The sequence below is a fragment of the Falco biarmicus genome, chromosome 16, assembly GCF_023638135.1.
Source record: "Falco biarmicus isolate bFalBia1 chromosome 16, bFalBia1.pri, whole genome shotgun sequence".
Taxonomy (NCBI): domain Eukaryota; kingdom Metazoa; phylum Chordata; class Aves; order Falconiformes; family Falconidae; genus Falco; species Falco biarmicus.
Genome location: NC_079303.1, coordinates 7,462,376 through 7,474,803, shown reverse-complemented (window position 1 = coordinate 7,474,803; position 12,428 = coordinate 7,462,376). Strand labels below are relative to the sequence as shown.

General features: G+C 39.4%; 1 protein-coding gene across 2 annotated transcripts; it reads right to left on the bottom strand.

Moving 5' to 3' along the window:
* Positions 1 to 4,085: 4,085 nt before the first annotated feature.
* On the bottom strand, positions 4,086 to 12,372 carry TSHB (thyroid stimulating hormone subunit beta). Of its 2 annotated transcripts, XM_056361630.1 has the most exons (3): positions 6,850 to 12,372; positions 5,142 to 5,304; positions 4,086 to 4,412 (listed from the first exon to the last, which is right to left on the bottom strand). In XM_056361630.1, the coding sequence occupies exons 2-3, from the start codon at positions 5,301 to 5,303 to the stop codon at positions 4,170 to 4,172; spliced, it is 405 nt and encodes a 134-aa protein (XP_056217605.1). In that variant the 5' UTR covers position 5,304; positions 6,850 to 12,372; the 3' UTR covers positions 4,086 to 4,169. The 2 variants fall into 2 exon arrangements, with proteins under 2 accessions (XP_056217605.1, XP_056217604.1); XM_056361629.1 differs by having other exon boundaries at positions 5,142 to 12,372.
* Positions 12,373 to 12,428: the final 56 nt, after the last annotated feature.

Below are 12,428 nucleotides of genomic sequence, written 5' to 3'. Positions count from 1 at the left end.
TTCTCACCACCAGAAAGCCTTTTTGTAACTTAATTGAAACTAATCTCTGTTAGGCTTGTAGTAGTCTTGTATATATCTAGCCGTGACTGGATTGTTTAAACCATAGGTGTGGGGGACACATCTTACAGCAGCAGGGATCCTACTGTTGCTGCAAAATGCTCTGGATTTTCAGTTAATTTTAAATGGTGCTTTGGGAGAACTTCAGTTTTCAAACCTTGCCTGCAAAGGCATTTCTTTATCACCAAATTACACATATGACAAATACAGTTCATGCCTTGTGTAGAATCCATGAGAAGCATACAAATGCTGTCAGCTTATTATTGCAGTTGCCCTGGCCAAAGCTTTTGCTATTATCATGGACTGGTTGAGGTTGGAAGGAACCTCACCTGGTCCAACCCCCCCCACTCAAGTTGGACCATCTAGCAGATTCCCTTAGTCTTTTCACGGAGGCTCTACTGCAGCTGCCATAAAATGAAGTATCAGATTCCAGGAACATTCATGAAAACTGCAAAATTGAAAGCAAGATTTTTCTAACATTACATTTCATATTTGTATCCTGTGAATTCTGGCCGGTTCCTTTATTTACTATTTCAAGCAAAGTGTGAAGGGACTACGTCATTTCTTGGGAGCCACAATTATATTTCTAAAAAATAAATTTGCATAAACAGAAAAAATCTACCTTGCATCTCTGCGGTATTTTTAGGTATTGCTGTTAATTTAACCCTGGTAACTCATGAGAATGCAGTCAGGCAGACAGGAGATTACTATTTCAGACCCAGCTTTGTCAAGGATGGGAACATTTCTAATATTCTAGGTAATTAATATTTTGTATATGTCAGAGGTTTGATTTTTCAGCTCTTTAAATTGTTTTAAGTACTTTAGATTCACCTTAATGGCCTTTCTGAATGTAACATTTAATTTTAAAATGGAAGTTAGTAGAATTTTATAAACATGAGCAGCAATGAGTTTACAGCAGAGTATGTAGTATTAATTAGGAATCTGATAGTTTGCCACATACTGACCATTTCTTTGTCTGTCAGTATATGCTTTGCATTTCAATTGGAGTAAACTTTGGTAATCAGGTTAAAAACTCATCTTGTTGGTCAGAAAATATGTTTCCAGACTGATTTGTTTCTCTCTCATGCTTTGAATACAGTTTGGATTAATTAACCTGTTTAATAGATGATAGTGGCACAAACAGGTGCTGCGAAGGTTGTAACTGATGCAATACAGTGTAGGATAAGAGCTGGGTAGTGAATATGTCAGTAGGCTGAAATTACTGTTTAGGCTTGGCTCCTGTACCTGGGAATAAGGTTACATGTGACAAGCACGGCAAACTAAAATATTTTGTCTTTATGATTCCTGCTGCAAAGAAGAATAATATTACTATTTCGTAATCTTTTCTCCCTCTGTGCTAGAAAAGGCATATCATATGTAAAGAGATGGTGGTAGGACATCGGTGCTGAAACGTGCCAGGTCGTTATCACCTTTCCCATGGAGATGCTGAAAATTCAGTTACAGGATGCTAGAAGAGTGGACAATTGAATCATCTTCACAGAGTGCTGTTTGGTTCAGGTATCTAGTTCTAAATATGAATTATTTGGTGTTTCTGTGTAGAGGAATGAAGCTGGGTTAATTAGCACTGATAATATACAACTGTGGGCTGGCTTGGGCGGGGGGCAGGTTGGCTGATGTAGACAAGGTGTAGATGTGGCTGGTTCTGTTAAGAGGTTGGGCAGCCAATGAAGAGAGAGGGAGAAAGGGAGAGAATTCTTGAGATGAGAAGGGGGCAGAGAGCTGGTCATTGATGTCTTCAGTGCTAGTACCCCATCTCTGTGAGGTATAGGTTAGTAACTGCTACTTTTCATAAGAGATTGCATAAGTGAATGGAGATACTGCTATGGCTGGTGGCGGAAACTTAAAATATTTCAGTTTCATCCTTAATAAGGGATGAGGAAGAGCAAGAACTGGATTTTCAGAAGAAAATGTAAGGAAATAAGTTACTTTCCGCTTTGTTTCAGCATCATAATGCCTTGTGAGTAAGATCTGCTGTGTAGTATTTGGTTGAAAGTTTGTAGATACTAACCCACTGCTGGCTAAAGTGTGTAATGTCAAACCTGCTGTGCTCAGAAGAGTGGTGCACTCAGCAACTGGGTTTGTGCACATTGAGGCCGTTAAAGTACTTTACAAGAGTCTTAGATCCATCTTGGAAAGATAGGACATTTCTTATTTTCTTTTTGATACTCCTCATCTACTAAGTATGGAATGCAGTGTAAACTTAGCATATGCTTCTCTTAGGACTGTTCCTTTTTCTGTCATGTACTTTCCCTTGTTTACACACTGAGTAGTATAGGAGACTAAAATTTTGGAGGAAGGAAGAAAAAAAAAAAAAACACATCCAAAAACCCCCACGGCCTGCCCTGTTGATTTTCCCTAACCTGTTATGTACTTGTCTATGGATGCTGTTAACAGTCAGCCCCTCAAATGAGCTCTTCAGTAGTTCCCTGCTTGACTCTGGGCTTAGCTATATGGAACAGCACCTTGTGCTGCTCCATGAAAAGCAATCAAGTGAAACTCTTAGGAAGGTCGATTAACAGTTTGAAGGTCTAACTGGTGCTTATCAGCACCATGAGGCTTTTCCCAAGAAGAAATACCAATGTTTACAGTAACACACAAGAGAATTTTAAAAAGTCAAAGAATGCATAGCAGATGTATGCAACTTCCCTCCCACACAAACAAAACTGAAGCTTTACGTTAATCCCAACAAAGCAGGAGTATGTTAGTAGGCGAGTCATTGGTTTTTGCCACCTTTTGGTTTTGCCAGAAGCAAAAATAAACAGAAAGACAGACGAATAAGAGAACTATGCTAACAGATGGATGTACAGTGGCTCTGAGGACTATCAGAAGGTTAATTCTCCGTGGGGCCATGGCAGTCTGAGCACAGCTGCCAGTTCAAGCTGGGCATAACAAGCCGGTGTTCATCTTCCTGGCTCTGGGGTTTGGTTGGGTCTGTTACTTGCCAAAAAAACCCAAATCCTCTGTCTGGATAATTCAAAAAGCATGAATGCTGTTTTCATGGTGTGAACCTTGGGATAAATCTGTTCCATTTAATACTCCACTTTAACAGTGAAAATTGTTTTTCATAAGGACACATTTGCAATCACTGAACAACCAAGAGAGCCACCACTGTGAAGTAACCCACTCTACAAGGCAAAACACATGGCTGGGAAGGGGTGAAAAAGCCTAAGCGTTTGGTGGTGAATTGACATGTTAGTGGCGTCTATTACCTGAAAATTGCACTTAATGCGGTTTTGAACCTTCAGTGCATCTGCACAGAGCTGCAAATTCTTAGCTCTGAAATAGGGGGTTTTTTTATAGTTACATCTTGTTAAAAATCCTTTTACTATCATTTAAGGTATTTATGCACTTAATTTTTTTTCTACCTACATTTGCAAAGACGTGCAGAATGGTAGTGCTGTTCCTTAGTCACAGAAGCATGGAGAATTTAACTTTTTGTCAGCCCTGTACTGTAGCCTTCACTGTAGCCTTGCTGTGCTGTCTACATTACTCCTGCATCATCAGAGAGGTTTACTCCACCACTGCAGAGACCTGAAAAGTATGCCTAATGCACACGGGTCTGGGCACACCGGTGATGACATAGATCTGTAGTGTAGATAAGCAAACTGTATGTGCTTAGTCCCAGTTGGCTACACTGAAGGGTCCTCAACAACCCTAATATTATGTATATGGAAAAATACCGTTGCTAATATGAAGGCTGTAAGCATATGTCAAAATCGAAATCTAATTAAAATGTTCAATACTAGAAGTATGCGTTGCCTTATTTTAACTCTGAAGTATACAAAATGTTTTGTCTCCCGGCATCTGTTCACAAAACACCTGGGATTTACAAGCAAAGGCTTATACAAACACATAGTCATCTCTCCTTCTTCCCCAAAGTAAATCACAGGTCAATTCTAAACACAAACCTTCAGTCCTGTGATTCTGTGTTTGTGCATGTCACAGAACATCCAGTTAATTGAAGTAACTAGTGATAAAACTTTAGAAAAAAACTTTGTGCACACCAGTTTGCAAACCTGTTATGAAATACACTTTTATTTATGATCAGCTGTGAGCAAAGAGGTACATTTCAACCACATTCTGTTGGAAGCTTACATGTTACGAAGCTTCTGTGGTTTAGTGCAATAGTTTGTCCTAACCTTCTCATGAACACAGTCACTATAATCAGTGTTACATTTACCACACTTGCAGCTCACAGCCACAGGGTAGGAATAATAAGGGATGGTGTGATGAGGACAGCCAGGAATCAGTGCTGTTTGATACAGCATCTCTTTATATGTGCACACGTTCTGGGACAGAGCACTTTTGAGTAGCAGCTTCTTGCCATTGCTGTCCTACAAAGAAAACAGAAATGCATTGTTTCACTGAAGCATACCTGAGTGCCAGAAGACTTCCTCTGATGTTTTCTCATACGCGTGGAAAGCAAACCTCTTTATGCTTAGACTAGCTCTGATATTTTCAGTGTACTTCTCTTCAGATCTGTAATTTTGCATGTGGTTGGGGCACTCTACCCCTGTGGATATGTTCCCCTCGCTTATATGTTTTTAACTACTCCGCTTGGCTCAGAGTGCGAACAGAGCTTTGTAACCTGTATTGGCAACCTGCTGACCAAGGTTGAACTTAAAATGCTACATTGAACAGTGAAGCTCAAGCCTAGTGTTTGGCGTGTCTACTGGCGAGATATTCTTCACAGATAGCTGCCATAACAATAGTAGAAGTTACCCAAGTCATTTACATTAAATAAGAGTGGCTAAGTACAATCTGCTTCTCACCTGTTCCATCCAGACCCCACAAACCGACTACAGAGGCCCTGCACTGGCAGCAGCAGTCGGTCCTATGCTATGCCACTGACGTTATAAACTTCACAGTTCCAGAGGCTTGGCATTTCTCATCCATACCTTTGCAAAAAGCTAACTTGAAAACATGATGATAGTGTGATTTTTCTGTCTGTGACAAACACTGTCAGAACTGGATCATTCACAAACAACTTTCCAGTGAGATTAGGCACTTGCAGTGATGTCCATTATAGAAACAACTGCCTAAAACAGAGTAATGCCTTGTACCCGAGTCATGCAAAATCCAGCGCAGATGGTGGTGTTGATGGCCAGGCAGTAAGCACATTCCCTTTTCTCCACATGGATTATATACTCAGAAGGAGCACAGAGTGACGCTGTTTGACCGACAGTCAGGCCAAAGAGGAGAGACATCACAAAGAAGGGACTCATGCTAGATGGGGGCGGGGGAGGAAACAAATAAAGCAAACCCTAAGTAAAATTAGATTTACCTTGCACTCCTTTTCTCAGAATTTGACAATAACAGTTATGATAGACACAGACTAGAAGTAATCTTAACTTTTTCAGCTCCAGCCTGACAAGTTCTTTCCCATTTCAGACCTTTAATTGAAATAATACTAACCACTAAACAGAAAAGAAGGGTAAACAGGCCATTAACAACATGTTACAAATTCACTTTTTCCCCACTAAAATATATTACATGGAACTTTTCACTACTGAGTGATAAAATGCTGACACAGAAAAATAACAGGAGCTAAAGGACTTGAAAATGTGACATATGTAAAGGAACATGAGCTCCAGAATTAACAGAGATGGTGAGGAAAAGAAAAATCTCACCGGTTTAAAAATAATCTTCTCAAGAAAACATCTTATAAAACGTTCGAGAAAAAGAATGCATATCAGGCATACCACTGTACTTTTTACTTTGCAGTTGGCTTAGAAGCATGATGAAATGGGAACACTGCCAAGAATTAAATAATAGATTCAAGCAAATTACAATAAAGAACATCAGCAAAGAGTTCAAATAAATGAATCCCCACTTTAGCTGCCTGTTGTGCTGACCTCATTTCTCAGACCTGCCGGGGGATCCCAAGAACAAAGCTCTGATTAGCTCCAAGACAATTCCAGGGTCTACTCTATAGCCTCTAAAGTACAAACTTTAAATGACAGTGTCTACAAACACATGGACATCACCCTATACTCTCCTTCCAGCTGCCAGTTTCCCCCAGCAAAAGCCATTCATTACAGTCTGGTTTACCCTGTAGCTGCAACAATGCAAGTCTGGAAAGACCAACCTCTTGTCAGCTGAATTCTTCCCTATCACAGGAACCTGATTCTGCCTTGAGCTGGGAGAGGCAGTGACCCAGCACAAGCTCTGTGTGTGCTTTATACTCTCCAGGCTAATTCCAGGCTGATCTTACTGTTTATATAATTGCATCTGAATTGCTGCTTTCTTATCACAAAGTCATCTATTGAAAATTCATACTGAACCACAAAGCAAATGTGATAGGAACAAACGTGTCCATAATATCCTAAACTGGAAACTGGAGCTGGAAATCTAATTATTTTAACAGTCATCCTCCCCTCAGGATTTTAAACTAACCACAGCTTTAAAAAAGTTATCATTGATTAATTTAATCGTTACATAGGACAGCAACATCACGACAGGAAGGCTAGCATAGAAATCACATATGACTAATTCTACACATATGTTTTGTGAAAGTTTAATGAATTCTGGTTCACTCCATTTGCTCATTACTAGGCAGGCACAGCCAGGAGATGCAGTGCTGCACACATGAAGTGAGAGATCTCAGATCAAAGCAGTTGCTCTGCAGTGTGGATAGGTACAGCCTGACTTACCTGCTCAAACAAAACACACGGAGAAATTATCTCGCCTTGAACCTACTCAGCAAATATTGAAGTAACAAGCAAATTCACTCTGAAATACTGTGATAGGGGGAAAACTTGAAAAACTTACGAAACCACTCCTTGTAGCACAATGAGAAGCAAAATACTGCACCAACACCAGTGAAACAGATGCCCACAGATGAGGGAAAACCACTCACATTTAAGGCTTTGTGGAACACCTGCAAGGAGCAAAAGCAAGAAAGGGTCAATAAAGCTGCTGTCCTTCACTGCTTCATCAGCATCCTCACTATGCTGATTCACTGAAGCTCTGTTAACACCTACCCTTTCGCTTAATCACGGAACTGCCTTTTGGACTTTGATCTATGTCTTTTGCAGGTCAACCACATTCTTGGTTTTAGTAGCCATAAGAAATATGATAAAGTTGAGTTTGAGCTGGTAAACATGGTCACTTTGTGCTGTTGGAGGAGTGTTCCAGTCATTCCAGACTGATGTTTAGCTAATTCCTGAATAATATTGTCTTCTTTTCCTGTGGTGGCAAGCTGCTGCACACAGCTTTGTGTCCTGGACTAATTCTCCAAGGGGTTTTTTTGATATCATGACAGAGTTCTTGTTCTGTTAAGACTAGCCAAATGCCTTCTGTTTTCATGGAGTCTTTTAATTCTGGGTTAATTTCCACCATATAACTTCTCAGGAATTATATATAACTCTTTCTGGCTTACAAACATGAGCAGAGTATTAATTGTACTCTCAGTAACATCTGTCCATCTACACTTAGCAACAGAAGTATAACACTGCTATTTTGCTACTACTGCAATACATTATTTAACTCTTTTTCTGACGTATTTTAAATGCAGTTGAACACACAGGCTATAAGAGTATACATATACATAGACCCATATGTAGATAATGTGTATATATATATATATACACACACATGATATATACACGTGTTTGGTTGTTTAAAACTTTAATCACAGAAAATAATGTTGTTCTTGGAAAATCTTAGGAGTTTTTTAAAGGAGACACTGATCCTGAAAGGAAAAGGAAGCAATTCATAAAACCAAATCATGGAGAGGACAAAAGTGCCCAAAATAAAAGTAAAAAACAGCATTCCTAAAGCAAGAATATCACATGCAACCCTTGCATGTACAGCTGATTCTTTTCTCTAAAGATTTCATAGTGAATTAAAAGCATAGCTGTAGGCAATTGGAGCCATATTTGTATACACTGGTCTGGACAGGAAGACCCCCACATCCAGGTTTGAGGTGTCCTCAACATATCCTACAAGAATATAGGCAGAGGACAGATCAGGGTATGAAGGCATATATCCTCTGCTGCTTCAAAGTGCTAATTTCACTGATTTGAGAAGAAAAAAAAAAGAGGGGAGGGGATTCAGATTAGGATAAAAAAGGCTTAAGAATTTGCTTTAACAAGATTTAGGGAAATGTCTGCAAACATCAACTGTGAAGAAAAAAATTATAACAATGCTTGAAATGCTATCATAATAAAAATTAAAAAGAATGCAACAATAAAAACAATAGCAACGGAAAAAAGGAAAACAACAATCACTGTTGGAAGTGAGAAAAGGTAGAAAAGTTGCATGGGGAGCTGGAGACTAGGAAATAAACTTCTGTCAGGACAGAGGCCAACAGTAATGTCAAGGGACATTACTAGATGAAGACAAGCTGTTGATGCAGTTAAGTGCAAAGTCTTCAGTAAGTACACACGCATTTGAAAATGCAGTGGCTGAACAACCAACATACACATTTGCAACAAAAATTATTAAATAAATTGTGTAAGGAATAAATGTTTTAAAATCACATCATTAGCTACCTAATGCTAATTTCAACAGTCTTGGAATACTGATGAATTTTCAAAACATTAAGAAAAGTGCTAATATTATGCCAACATTTAAAGAGAGAATGTTGAGCCAGCTAACTCTCAGCCAGCTAGCCTGACATCTATCCCTGATAAGCCAGGTAAAATAACAGAAAGTTGATACAGGATTTGAGCAATAAAGAATTAACGGATGAGAACATAATTAATGCTTGTCAAGATGGTGTTACATAAAGTAGGTCATGCCACCTGATTTCATTCTTTGAGGCAATACCAATTTGGTTGTTAAGGCAACTAGACAGATGCAATGTCCTTAGTTCCATCTGTCCAGAGCCCTACTGTCACCAAGATTTAGAGCTATTAGGTAGAATCCAGTCTGGTATACACTGAATGTCCAGAATTATTAATCACATGAGCAGGTAGTATAATTTCATCAGTGCATTTAATCACTGCAACTTTTTTACTCAGTCTCTGAATGCACTGCAGTGCATTACAGAAATACTTGCCCAAGTATTAATAATGAAAATTCTTTTATCTGGAAGCACAATAAATTAGTCTGAGTGGACCTTGAGGCCAATGTGACTCCTGCTCCTCATAGTCAGGTGAGCTCCACAGTGGTACAGACACAGAACCTCTTGGCTACTACCTCCTCTTTGCTGGCACCACGTTAGCCTGCCCATCTGTCAGAGATGCACTGAGCATCACCAGAGTGATACACACCCATTCACATCTCTTCTGTAATTTACACAAACTATTAAGACTCTTAAGCTGGTAGAAATACTTTTCCTTCAATTGTCCTTCTGGATATGACCACAGAGTTCATTCACTACTGACTTCTCTGGACACTTGATGGGAGTGAGGTCCCGCTACCTACTGGGAGCAGCAAGACAAAAGGTTGTGGCAGGACAATAAAGCCCGTTGTGGCAATCTGAGCACCCAAGGCTTCTTTCATAGAGTTTCCTAAAATCCATGGTTAAAAGTCTGACGCTTACCGATCCATTTCTTTGGTTGCCCCCCTGCTGACCTGCAGAATATTCAGCAATAGAAATTTTTAATGTGCTGGTATAGCCATTAACTTTGTAGCCCTGTTCTGGAACAGCCAGTTACACTGTTAATTATTTATCTTTAACCTTTCTGATAACTAAATCAATCCATTGCCTGACATCAGTTATTTTACACTTTCATTAAGTGAAAGGCAGTATGCTCATGTTCTACAAGAAGTGTTTTAAGTGATGTCTGTAAACGGAATTTAGTAAACATAAAATTCTTGGGTTCATGACCCAGGAATCTCTGTAATGAGCTAGAGAAACTTAGTGCATACCAGCCCTTTATATGTAAAAGTAATTTAATAGGATTGTCACTGACCAGCACCTAAGGTAAAAGTAGTAACAACGAGGAGAAGTTAGCACACATTGTTCCTACTCTTCCCCTATTAGTAGTACAACACAATGAAAACTTCGTGATCTTACAAGCAGGTTAAATTATAGAGCAGAGTAACTCTTGTTTCCACTGCATATAGTACTGTGAATGTTAAAATAAAAACATGTCCCTGCTTGCAAGCAACAGAGAATTAGCAGCTATGCTGATGAAAAACAGACAAAGCCAATCAGGTTTCTGAAAGATTAGTATTCTGGCAGAGGAATTATTTCCAACCCTATCCTGTTGCAGACCTCCACTGATAAAAGGAAATAAAATCCTAATATGCTGCCATAGAAACAAGTGTTTTTGCCAGGTTTTGCATTTAAACACACAGTGGCTGCTGAATTTTCAAGGCTAATGTGTATACTGCAAGCCTCTGTAACAGCCTGAAACATTGCTCTTATCTCTTAAAATTTATAGATTCACAGATGACCGCTGTTCTCCTTTCCTAGGATTAGCTGCAGCATTTCCTATCAACCATCGATGAAAGCAGCAATTCTCTTTGCTGCGTATCATATGCCAACGATCTCCATTTATGATCTGAAAATACTTCATAATCTGTTTGCTGTTTGGCTCATATGATAGACCACTTTGTGCTAGATATTTCTGTTATTCTGAGACACACAATCACTACATTGAGGATGAAACTGAAACAATAAAAACAAAGACAAGGCAGAAGCCTCCTGCAATACTCCTGAGGGTGAATCACTGACTACACCGACCCAGTATCACAGCAGTGCTAAGGGGTAAAGTCACAGGCACTCCCCAGTTTCGGAGGGTTGTAGTGTTTTGATCTGGCTGGCAGTCTGATAGGCAGTCAGAAGCAATCAGACAAGACCTTGACTGATGAAGATCTGGTACGGAGACTCGACACTATGCATGTACAATTGACTTTTTTAGATCAGATTTTAAACTAATTATATATGCTCAGTACATACTCGGGGGTACGTTTCTCTCGCCCAGCATGCCTGCCTCTCTCAGGCAATCTCACATCCCCACCTGAAAAAGAAGCGGCCACCAGAGCCATGGCAGCTGCGAAGCCTGCCAAAGCAAATGCCTCGCAGTGAGGAAGCCATTCTCAGATTCCAAGCAAAAAGCAAAATGGCTGTATGGAAGGAAAAGGGAAGACTGCTCTTCCTCATGAAGCCTCCCCACCAAGATACTTCTGGTAGAAGCAAGGGAAACTGAATTAAATACATGGGTATCTCGGGGCAGAACAGGTTGTACCAATAACACTGTTACTTGTACTGTTTGGGGTGGTGGGTTTTGTGTTTGCTTCTTTGTTTTTCTTTTCTTTTTAGAGACATCTAACTCCTGTGGCAATTTTTTAAAGAATCCTTTTAGTGTAGAAATTTAAAGGAATATTATTTTTACTGGTTCAGAAATACTTGTCCTTCATAATAACTATCAGGAATACTTGAGGATTTTTTTAATGTATCTTTTTAATTGCAATTTTAGTATCTTCCTTACACATGCTTGGGGAAAACTGTTTAAAGCAATTCTTCCAGTATGGAAAAAGCCACTTTTGAAAGACACTGTGAAGTAAGATCAGCAACTGCCAACACATAGCATTCCCCTTCCTCTCACATTACCCAGTCAGTTTGGATGAGGTGATGTCAGCATTGGCTAATCCCTAACCCCAGCGCAGTTTCCCTGGTTTCCAGAGAGATGTTCCACCCAGCCCCTCAGGGAGGGCACTGGCGTCCCAACCAACCGGCACATGCTGAGACACCAGATCACTTACTCGGTATAACCTGCAAGTCCATATACTCCTGCATTTGTTAGCTTGGGTGAGTCCTAAAAGTGTGATTTTCTTAAGATTTGTTCTTGGTTCCTGCATTCTGTTTTGCTCTCTCTGCTCTTGCAGCTTTTACACAAAATAAATTTTTAAGTACCATTTGGAAATAACTGTCAGCACTGTCGAGTGACAGTTACAGTGCACCTGTAAGTGCCTGCATATGCCCAGCCTGCACTGTAGTTTAAATTCAGGCAGTGGCTACCTGAATTCAGTATTCTGCAAACATGAAATATCTTTCCAGCAAGAAAAATGATTCTAACTTTTCAGAAAATTTGCTGGTGTAACAGATTCCACTTCCAAATATGGTGAAAAAAACCTAGTATATCCTTTCATATCTTTGGAGAATATTATTTGTCAGTTACCTGCAATAAAAAATCTTTATTAATATCACTGCTCAACAGATCAGGCATAAGGAACCTACACGACTAGCCTATACCTAAAATTGATACACAAAAAGAATGAAATACATATGTTTTGCCACCCACTTCAGATGAATCCAGGATTTTGATTTTTCATATTTTAAGATGTACCTGTAGTTTTCTTGTTATCACTAGGCTCTGAAGCAGGTTGTTCTTGTTGTGAAATTAAGAATAATCAAGAATTAATGCAGAAATATATGTTATTCTAAACTATTC